Genomic DNA, 11437 nt, shown 5'->3' with positions numbered 1-11437 from the left:
TGGTTTAGAAAAACCAAGGTTTTCAAGGTGTTCAGTGTCACGCACCCGTCACGACGCAAAAAAAAAAATAAATTCAACCTCTAGAGCCTTCTGGCGGCCATCTTTGATGTCGTTTGAAGTGAAACTCCGAAATTTAGAATGCTCTATCTTAAAAACGGCGGACGCTATCGAGCTAACCCATCAACACGAACTAAATATGGACGTCTTATAACCAGTGAAGGACAAATTCCGAGGTCTTGCGATACTGGATTTTGGAGTTCTGAAGACGTTACGTGAAAACCAATAATATAGTTAAAAAACTTGTTTCTGCCAAATACATGAGGCTGTAGTGTATATTCTCTTGTGCACAAATTTTGCTATGATATGATCAATAACATATCCCAATTGACTCTGAGATATTTAGTTCTCTACATTAACGGTTCTTGCTTTCTGGTTCTTATGAAACAGGTGAGATATTCTTCCCGCGATAAAGTCCAGGAACTCAAGAACAGTCAGAAGACTTATTCCAAGGAAAAGACCAAAAGTTCCTCCCAGATTTCCTGGTGGAAAAAAATAGAAATTAGTTCCAAAATATGCACACTATACAAAAAGTGAATAAAAACAATCAAATGAGATACTCAAAGCTTAACCGAGTTATTTCCCCGTCCTGCAACGTATCTGCTCAACACGTCAAAAGCTTTTAAGCTGCGTCTTCGGAAATATTTGCTGAGCTGTCACTGAAGTACACACAAACACGCGTCCAAGACTTATTTAACCTATCGTCACACAATCTGAGCCATCCTTCAATATTTTCTCTGTATGGTTCTACCCCTTTAGTAAAAAACTATTATTTGAGGTTTCTTTCTGTACATATAGCAGGTAAAAAAAATATGTGCTAAAAAAATGCCAAACAACGCTTGCAACGACAAGGTCATACAATAATGACAATGACAATGACAATAAAGACAATGTAGAATTACATGAGTTATGATCAAAGTAAATTGTACATGGTTACAGAAGAGCTTTGCTCCATTGCTGCCCTTGACCAAACAAAAAGGGAACCAATAATTGTAGTACTAACCAATTAGTGCCCAGATCTCATACAAAGGAGTCTGCTCAATGATGTCGTAGCTAAGATCTTCAAAATAGATGTCCAAGGAAACAATGTTGTCACTGCGTAAAAATACAACATGGATCCAGAATTATATGTTTGTAGCTGAACCTTAGTTTCTAACGTATGTCCTACGTTACTCATCAAAGACCCCGTAGCCTTGCAAGCATTAATATAATATATTAACAGTAAAACCTCTTTGGTGCATAATGGCTGAGCTAGCCGGCACTAAGTCCAGTTTTCGTAGCATCGGCTACACACCTTCAATTCGGGCTATCTCTATTTTTTTTTTTTAAGGTTGCTATAATAGTTTCTTGTAGTATCATTTTACACTTGGGCATTTTTACATTGTGCGAATAACCATTCTTGCCCAAGAACGCAAAATGACTACCTAGGCAAAGCTTTCGCCCGGACTGCTTTATCTGGGGAAGAACACGTCAATTATTAGAACGTAGTCAAATCAAAGCAACAAAAGAACACCTACTCTATGTATTTCTCCCTCTCAGCTCTCGTCATGTTCATTAGAGGCTCGTAAATTGCTCTATCGTCTGATATCATTTCACTGCCGTTAAGCAAAGACATGTGATGTTCAATAAAGAGCTTCCCTCTCCAGTCCACTGTAAGAGAAGGAAGTCTTGTATTCCACCTGCTCGCAGGGCTCAGGACAGTCCTTCTCGCAATCATTTCTCTTGCTAGAGGTGCCAAACTCTTCTGCAAAGATAAATTATTTTATATTTCGCTTTGGGAAAGTGACCATAAAAAGAATACATATCATTTTAGTTCAAGGGTACAGGGATATGCACGTGAGGAAAGTTGAAGATGAAAAAAGTGATTAGTCAGACTGAGAGGGTATGCCAGTAAAATGCCCTAAATCAAACGGTGGCACTTGAATTTACAAAGTGTTTGATTGTGTTAACACCTTTTTGATATCTTTTTCGCATCATTTTTATTGTTTCTGCTTCAACAGGCCGATCAAAATACGAGAATGGAAGGAGACGACTGCACGCAGGCTGCTAATTGTCTGAATGGTTCATGGATTTCTTTGGTTGTGACTGGTTGGATGTGGTCGCTTTGCTTTGGCTTTACCTGCATGCCTTCTCCTTCACGTTTTATCAAAGAAAAGATTGACATACCATGTGATCGGTAAACACAGAGAACTGTGTCGTTCGCTGCACAGATTGGAACTGAAGCGTCGACTAGAAAAAGGATAACAAAACAGTGGTTACTTCTAGCTACTAAAAAAATAAGGAAAAAGTCTAACTTTTTCATCCCGTGATATTAGCCCTAGACTGCACGGGAATAATTGTCATAGTAACTTCGTCAAAAGGGGGCACCGTCATTTAGCTTCAGTTTTATTTTGAGTAAAGTAAGAACCACCATGTGCAGCATAATAAGCATTACCAAATGAAAGTGCTGCTCAGTAGCTTTAATATTTGGATAGTCACGCACTAAGGTTTCGTCCACTGTACAATATACTACATGCATGAAAGACATGCTCAATAGCGATCGAACAGTCACGTTTGGTTTCCAAGTAAAGGCTCAAAAGTTACATCCACATTGCTTGTTTAAGGTATGATCTTAATTCTGGAGCACCTTCCTGCTACTAGAAAGGAATTAGAGAAATTGGACGTGCACCCCGTTTTGGTGAATTGGATTAAGGCCTTCCTAAGCAATCGAACCCAGGCTGTGAGAATCGGGAGCACTGTGTCTGATTGGAAGACCCCTAAGGGAAGTATCCCCTAAGGCACCAAGTTGGGAGTAATTCTATTCTCTATTATGACTATTGGAACCTTAGAATTAGGTTTGTCGATGACACAACAGCCTTAGAAATCATCCCTAGAAATAGTGTAAGCTTGCTTAACTTTGCTGCCAACGATATTTTTGAATTTTCAAACGAGGACATGATGAAGCTTAATCCTTCTAAATGCAACGAAATGTTGATCAATTTTTATGAGTAACCATAATTTCGTAATTAATCCTATTATACTTGGAAATAACGTAATTGAACAAACCTTAAAATACAAACTCCTTGGGGTTTACATCAGCAGCGACTTAAAATGGGACTACCACATAGACTATATTGTTTTAAAAAAAAGCGAACAAAAGACTCTTTTCCCTAAGGATACTAAAGCAATGTGGTGCCACGCCGGTAGCATTAGCCAAAGTATTTGTTACAATAGTGCGTCCTATTTTAGAATATGCCGCCCCTGTCTGGCAGAACATTCCTGACTTTTTGGATAATAATATCGAGAGAGTCCAGAAGAGAGCCATGTTTATTATTTGTCCTTCCCTCGACTACAAGGAGGCATTACGGCTGCTCGGCCTCACTTCATTGAGGGAACGGCGCCAACATCGATCTTTGCCGGCAGTATGTCTGTAAACTTCAGGATGTAAATAGCCCTCTTCATTTTCTTTTGCCTCGATGTGAGGAGATTGTACATAACTACGACTTAAGATCCGGCACAAGTCGTAGCACCGTCAAGTCTTGCAGAACGAAGCGTTCTCAGGACTTCGTCACTTTTCGCTATTAATCTCGAACTAGCTTGTTTATAATAGTTCATATTTATACCTTAGCTTGTTTTTTACTCTGTAATTCAGTTATACTGCAATGAGTGTCTATTAAACATTATTATTATACATTGGTGTCACCAGCTTGATTTTGATTGGCTATAAGCACGCAGCTAATTCTTGCTTGCTGTTTCTCTTACGTCATACCTACAGACATTAGATTTTACATATGTAGAAGTGACGTCATACCTACAGACAATAGTTTTATGCATGCAGAAGGGACGAAAGGTTGTAAGCTTATAAAAGTATATAAACAATAAAGTTTGTGTTCGCTCTTGTCTTTACAAGTGCAGCTCAGGAATGTGCATAATAAAACAATTATTGGATTCGGTTTTCGCATGATAGCGATAATTATCAAGGCCTCAGTTTCTGTTATCCGCCTCAGCCTTCGGCTTCGGCAGATAACAGAAACTTTGGCCTTGATAATTATCGCTATCATGCTCAACCTCATCCAATAATTGTTAATTATTATTATTATACTATGGTTTTTTATAGCATTCCACTCCTAGGAGTAAAAAAAAATTTGGGAGCATGATGTATTAGAATCGTCCATGTACTGTACAATCACTGATTTTTGGTTGAATATACGTACAATTCTCCAAAGAAAGGGATGATTTTTTTCTTTTGAAAAAAGGGGCCATGTTATTTAAGTATCCGACTTCGATGTTTAACTTTGGGAGTTAAATGCTAAACATGACATCCCAATATAACTTTGTGAGGGGCTCATCCTCGGTGTAAAAACCTGTGAAACTCACCAGTGATCTAAAACAAAGAACGACCAAGACAACAAAGGACCTCTAAACAATACGGAGCAGGAAAAAATAGCTCCAAAACAAACTTTTAACAGCGAGGTAAACCCTTGTAAGGTCTTGAAATCATTAGTTGGGTGAGCAATGCAGCCTTGTTAGGGAAAACTGTTTTATACCTTTAAATTCAGGTGGAGTACAGCCGCAGGTTTTGATAGTGTAATCATTGCGACATTTCACCAGACAAGCTTCTTTAGTATAGGACGTGTAAGAGTGGCTGTTGAACACATCAAGGGATCTTTTTGTGCAGTTGGTCGCATACGGATGTTCCAGGTTAATTATCTGCAAGAAAATGATATGATATTTATAAAACAGAGTTACATTCTAAAGCGAAATTATTCTGGTGGTGGCATAGCTACCTATAGCTGGCTGGCTGGTTGGGTGGTGGCATGGCTAGCTAATAGCTGGCTGGCTGGGTGGGTGGTGGCATGGCTAGCTAATAGCTGGCTGGCTTTTTGGTGGCATCGCTAGCTAATAGCTGGCTGGCTGGCTGGCTGGCTGGCTGGCTGGCTGGCTGGGTGGTGGCATGGCTAGCTAATAGCTGGCTGGCTTTTTGGTGGCATGGCTAGCTATAGCTGGCTGGCTGGTTGGCTAGTAGGCTAGAAGTAGGCTAGCTGGATGGCTGTCTGTCTGTCCGTCCGTCAGTTTGTCTGTCTGTCTGTCTGTCTTTCTTTCTAGCTGGCTGGCCGGCCGACTGGGGTGGCTGACTCATTGAGTGGCTTTCTTACTGGTAGATTGGTTGATTTGCTGGCAAATGGATTATTTATAATACATAATTTTCTGCACTCACCTTTCTTCTTTTTATGGCACAAAGGGTCGAGACGCCTGGTTGAATTTTAATGCCAAACTCTTCCGCAATAGGGAATGTCTTTTGATCGTGTATCAAAATTGCAAGCCCTACAAAGGGGTTTATTGTATTTGGCAAATGGCTGTCCCGTTCGATACTAAGTCGAAGCTTCAAACCACTGTTTTGGCCGGCCAATGTGGCATGAAGCAATGATTTGTCACCTTCTGCAGAATTAAACGTGTAGCACTTTCCAAACATGGGGCTTAGGAAGCTAGTAAAGTTACTTGCGTCACAGTGCATTCCATTGATGGAGCAAGATTGGAACTGAGAGCTACTTGGTAAAATCATTTCGTTTATTTGATGACTGAAAAAGCCTCGGCTCATCTGTCTGTTGTTGGTCGTATTTGGGCGACGAAAAAGTCCTGGATTGCGTTTTCTGAACTCTTCGCTTAATATCTCTTTCGATCCCATTGACAAAAGGGTCATGTCTATAAGTTTTCTCTCGATTGATGATTTGTTAAATGAAGATTTTTGTCTGAATCTGCGAGTGCTGAAGGAATTGAGATTGCACAGAGTTACAGCAGGGAATGTAAGCTCGCTGCCATCTGTACTGATGTTAGTTGTTATTTTCGTGTTGAAAGGCCGCTTATTAAATGCAATCACACAAGAGTAAACTTGAAAAGTGCAATAACCGAGGCACGATGCAACTGCTAAAGTCCACAACAGTCTTCTGAAGAAGTTGTCAGCGAACAAATACCGAGCCCCATGTAGTGTTGTTTCTTGTGCGAAGGATTTTAATTCTTCCATTTCACGATGGTCGGCGCTTGATTTTTTATCTTTGTTGTCTTCGCTACTTCGATGGAGTTCGTACGGGTCAGTTATCCCAACACTTTGCTTTTTGAAATCCATCACTGGATCGCTCTGCTTTTTAACCGGATTTTAAAGAAGGCGAGAATCGTGCTTGGCTGAGAGTAAATTTTTTAATACCGGGAAGCCCTTCTATCCACGGCGACGTTCTGCCTTCAAGAACTAATTCATTTTTAACCGTGTTTTGATAAAGGTAGGAAATCATCAGACCCCGGCATCAGACGTGTTGTTTATAATAGACTACTGTTATGTAAATCATGTCACAGGAACGTAATAAATTTTCTTTATACAGAAAAGGCTTAATTATTTAATGCACTTCTCTTTTAATTAAATTTCATCGAGGACATTAGGACGTCTGCGAAACGTCTATTTTAAAATAAGGAATTGAGTCATTTTAATCAGTTTAGCTTTGTAGCTTTTGTTTTCCTGCCGATACCGAAATGCAAATTCGGCTTTTATTGAAGTCTGTTAAGGCGCAATGTTTTCATGAGTAAATCCCATATGTTCTTACCCACGGGTATTTTCTTAAAAATTAGTGTTGGTAGCTTACCAGTTTACTATTGTATTTGAGATATTTTTTTTTAACAAAATATCATCCTGTCTATGAGATTTTTAAGGGATTTGAAATTTAATTATATCATTTTAAAAAACTAGGCTCCTTTATTTTTACTATTGTCTCTATGGAAACTGTTATAAATAAACAAAGCTACATAATAATTCACCCACTGTCTTATAGTTATAGTCATTACCTCTGTAGACTTTATTATATTGCTATTATTTGTATGGAGATTGTTTTGCTCTCATTGGGTCTTTTAAAAGTAATTTTCAACTCTTCACTTGAGCCACATTTAAATCTTGATCATGGCAGGGTTTTTATTTTTATTATTCTAATGGTTCTGTACAGTGAGACAACAGGCAGAGGACCGGCAAAAGTGGAGAACCCTGACGGAAGCCCTTTGTGCCACCAGGCATTCTACGTCCTGAAGAAGACTGAACAGAGAAGAGTAGTTCTGTACAACTCCATGTCAACTCATTATTTTAAGAGAAAAAAGGATATGTTAAGGATCTAATCGACTACTCCCTCTGGCAGATGCATCGTTTCACATCATTAATATTTGATAACATATTCAGTTATTTCCAATTTATTAAAAGTTGAGTTTCTCTTTGTTGTTTTCATTTGTTTTGAAGTGTTGACCACAAGGAGTCTCACGTCCGCTTGTCTCATTGTTTCGTCCGTGGTGATTGTATCTGAGCAAAAAACATGCATGTATCAGTTACAATTCTCTTTCAGTAGAAACACAAAGCGTTGATAGGACACAAACCTAAAGCATAAATATTACAGCCATCCCTCCTTTTAACGATGCATAGCTTAACATCTTGAAGTCTATTGAAAGCAGAGTTAAGATATTTAAAAGTTATAATTATGGAATGTAAAACCACAGTATCATTTTTTATACTTTTATTTTAATGTTAGATCAGAAAACTTTGTACTACTTTGAGACAAAACTCTCTAATTAATGATTCTCTGCTTTTTTTTCTCGCCTCTCCGCTTCACCATGGTAAACAAACAAACAAACAAACAAATAAATTACATGTTAGAAACAATCCCTTACGGCCGTGAACTCGGCCCAGCCCACCGCGGATATGTACATATATGATAAGTTTTCGCGCTCTTTATGTATATTTGTTTCAACGTTCTACTAGTTCAAGTTTAAGTTCACGTTCAATGCAAGTTCACGTAAACTATCCTTATCGTCAGGTAAATGTCGTTTCTTTCGTTTGTACGTATTTCCTTTGTTGTATTCCGTCATCTCTGCCGTTTTCAGTCTGAAGTGTAATATATTTTCTTATTTATGTCCTAGAAACCACCGGTAATTGTGTCAAGTTTGAATTCGTGTCGTTAAGAATAAATTAGTTTCACCGTACGACAAAGTGTTATTGCTGGTGCGTTTACTACATTACATTCTCAGATTCTAAGTATTCTTAAAGCGGTCAGCACTACGGTCACAGTATATTATAACAGGATTTAGACTCTGCTATCTCATATCTAAGATAATTCTGCTCATGCAACATGAGTTCCATGTGAATGATGCAAGCGTGAGACCAACTGTGTGCTTTAATGGATTTGGGAGCGCAAAAAATACGGCGGACTGTTTCAGGGACCGAGCTCGGGCGATCGCCATAACACTGTTATACTTCAATGATTGCTTGTTCTGGTACATGGTCTCCTCATTCTTCTTTGTCTTACTGTTTCCAGAAGATGAAGCAAAGGCGAAGTCTCCTTATTCTTCTTTGTCTTAATGTTTCCAGACGATAAACCAAATTCTTCTAAAGGCGAAGTCGATGAATTCTAGAACTGTGAGAATACTCATGCCGAGAAAGAGGCCAAAATTTCCACCCAAATTTGCTGAAAGAAAAATAACAGAGTTGGTTGATTGTTCTTTCATTCATCGATTCATCCAGTCAGCTGTTTATTTATTTCCATTATGTAGATACAAATCATGTTGGAGCCTTAATAATTGTTTTTATACCTTCTTTGCAATCGCTTGAATTTTCAACAAAAGCTCAGTAATAATGTCTTTGATTCACCTTCTTCTCTGCCGTTATTACATGTACAAGACTTTTTATACATTTCTAATCAGTTTCTGGTTGATTCTTTCCTTCCTTCATTTCAGGCTCGGTTATGAAACAACTCTTCTTCTTTACCTTTCATTTTTTTATTCTCATTCGTTCGATTGTTAATTTTATTATGTCATTTTTTTCCTGTTTCTCCTCCATTTTTTTCTGTCGCTAGAGTCTGCAGAATATTTCGAATTCTCTCAAATGGCCTTGCCAAAGTCACTTACATATCAAGGTCCATGTTTCAAACACTGGAGTTTGCTCAATCTCATCATAGCTAAGATCTCCAAAATAAACGTCCAAGGAAACGATGTTGTCACTGTCGGAAGAAAAAAAAGAAAACACTGCTAGGATACTAATATGTATCTACACCATCAGATCTCGAGCACGATAAAAAGACACATCGCTTTACTATCGTTTAACCAAGCTTCCCAATCCTTCAGGGGTTTTTTAACTGACTTACTCTATGTACTCCTTCTTCTCAGAATATGACATATTCATGAAGTTTTTGTAAAATGGAAAATCAACAGTAACGTTGGGAGATGAACTTAGTTTCTTGATGAAAACATCCCTTTGTAGGCCGGCGTTAGACAAAGACGTTTCGTACTCCGTGTGCTCGCAAGGCTGTTGACAGTTCTTCTTACAGGCGTCCTTCTCTTTTGATGTAGCAAATATTTCTAAACAGAGAGGAATAAGTAAATAAATAAATGAGACGATTTAATACAATTCTGAAACAGGACAGAGTAAATAAATAAGACGATGTATTGCAAAAATAACTGACAGCTAAGATGATGAATTCTGAATTGGAATGAAGAAATCAGTGAATGTATTTTCTTCTATACGACTGACCGATCAATCAATCGACCCCGACGACTGACTCATTGACTGCTGACCGACCAACTGCTGGACCGACTGACGGATGGATGGGTGTGAAGACGGACCTACTAACTGACTGACCACCTGGCAGACAGACAGTCAGACAGACTGACAGACAGACAGACAGATAGACAGACAAACAGGCAGACCGACAGACAAACAGACAGAAAGACAGACAGACCAACGAACGAACGGATAGACTGGCAGAACGATCGGCCGATTGACCAACCAACCGACCGAACGACCATCATTTGATCTAGTTTTCGCTACTGTGGTTCATCCAATGACTTCTCTTGATTTCCTGCTCTAAAAGCACTCACTCGAGGTTTATTTCTTTTCTAAATTGCAAAATTGCACTTACCAGTTTCAGGAACCACACAAAGTATGAGGTCTTTGGGGGCGCAAAGTGGAATCGTTTGATCTAAGGAACAATTTATGAAGTTGTGTTAGCGCATGCATAGATTATCGTCCACGACATGCTATCCAAATCAGATACGCCGTGATGAGGTACGTCGTTACTTTCACGTTGCATATATCGACGTACTGAAACATGCACTTAGTACCATTTCGCAAAATTACCTCTTCATTAGTTAGTCTCCCTTAGTTGAGACATGAGATCATCTAGTTTAGTTTAGTCCTTCCAGTCATCTAGATCGGTGCGGAGATTCCCTAGTAAATCGGATTTTAAATCCACCATAGGGTCGAAGGACAGTTATAAATACAAAGGAGATCACGTAAGCACTTTTTTGGCTCTTTTGAAAAAAAAATGGCCTACAGTTCTCAAGTCCGCCGTTCGTAATGTCTCTACCATTTCCAATTTTAGCCATGTTTTTTCCTTTAATCGGCTTGTTTAATCACCTCTTAGGCGTTTTTTTTATTTTTTTTAACTATTTGAAATTTCCTTCCATTTCAAGGTACATGTATATTGCACATCGTAAAAATGGCTTAATACATTATAACGAAGCTTCTTAAGGAGGTCATTGTCTTACCGGGATATTCTACAGGGCGACAACCGCATTTTCTGATAACATACTCGCTCAGACATTCCGTCAAACAGGCCGGCTTGGAGTACTTGTATCCAGTGTTACGAAACATGAACAGGTTTTCGTTAGAGCAGTTTGTTGAATATGGTAGTGGCAAATTCATTATCTGTGAAAGAAAAGTCAATCATTTGATAAAAAGCCGTTGGACATTGAACTATTAAGTTAATATGACTTCATATACAGCCTGCAATGCAATCGTGTCTCCTTGCCTACCGCTACTCCTGAAATTTACAGGTTTACTGGGGCGTTTGCGAGATTTAGCAGTTGCCGCGGTAAGCCAACAAGCCGAAGCGGTCGCATTCACAGGGTTGACATTATAAAGAGAACATCACCCGGAATTATTAAAATTCCTCCATGGAAAGTGCTCAGTGGTCATGTCCGGTATTTATGAAGTGGCTAGGCGCACGTGTGTATCGGATTTAGCGTGTCATCGCATACATGAAGGGAATATCAAGGCTCGAACGTTTGAATTGTGCATCTTAATTAATGGCATTTTTTAATTTATTTTTTTTTTTAAATTAAATAAGTGCACAGTACAACATGAGGCAGGCATCATCTTCATACCTTTTTCCTTTTTATCGAGCAGAGAGTATGATGACCAGGCTGAACGGCAAAACTATCCGGTTGCATGAAGAGGAAAGGTATGCTGATCGTGCACCAGGACTGCAATACCAACGAATGGTGTTAATGGATTGTCCAGATAACTATCTCTCTCGATGTTTAACAACAGCTTCAAGCCCGTCGCCTGGCCGGCTAGTGTGGCATTTATCAAGGGACGTCC

General features: G+C 39.0%; 1 protein-coding gene and 1 pseudogene across 2 annotated transcripts; both read right to left on the bottom strand.

The window, feature by feature from the left end:
- Positions 1–36: 36 nt before the first annotated feature.
- Positions 37–6276, bottom strand: LOC144642514 (acid-sensing ion channel 2-like; annotated as a pseudogene). Its single transcript, XR_013568742.1, has 6 exons — positions 5255–6276; positions 4584–4746; positions 2224–2286; positions 1575–1801; positions 1061–1152; positions 37–539 (listed from the first exon to the last, which is right to left on the bottom strand). The product of XR_013568742.1 is annotated as an acid-sensing ion channel 2-like (transcript).
- A 708-nt stretch (positions 6277–6984) lies between these two features.
- Positions 6985–11404, bottom strand: LOC144642509 (acid-sensing ion channel 1-like). The gene is made up of 6 exons (XM_078501473.1): positions 11221–11404; positions 10603–10762; positions 9975–10034; positions 9201–9414; positions 8965–9056; positions 6985–8525 (listed from the first exon to the last, which is right to left on the bottom strand). Exons 1-6 carry the CDS (start codon positions 11284–11286, stop codon positions 8416–8418), a joined length of 702 nt encoding a protein of 233 aa, XP_078357599.1. The 5' UTR covers positions 11287–11404; the 3' UTR covers positions 6985–8415.
- Positions 11405–11437: the final 33 nt, after the last annotated feature.

This window comes from Oculina patagonica, chromosome 2, assembly GCF_052425735.1.
Source record: "Oculina patagonica isolate OP01 chromosome 2, crgOcupat, whole genome shotgun sequence".
NCBI lineage: Eukaryota > Metazoa > Cnidaria > Anthozoa > Scleractinia > Oculinidae > Oculina > Oculina patagonica.
This window is presented reverse-complemented; position numbering and strand designations above follow the sequence as displayed.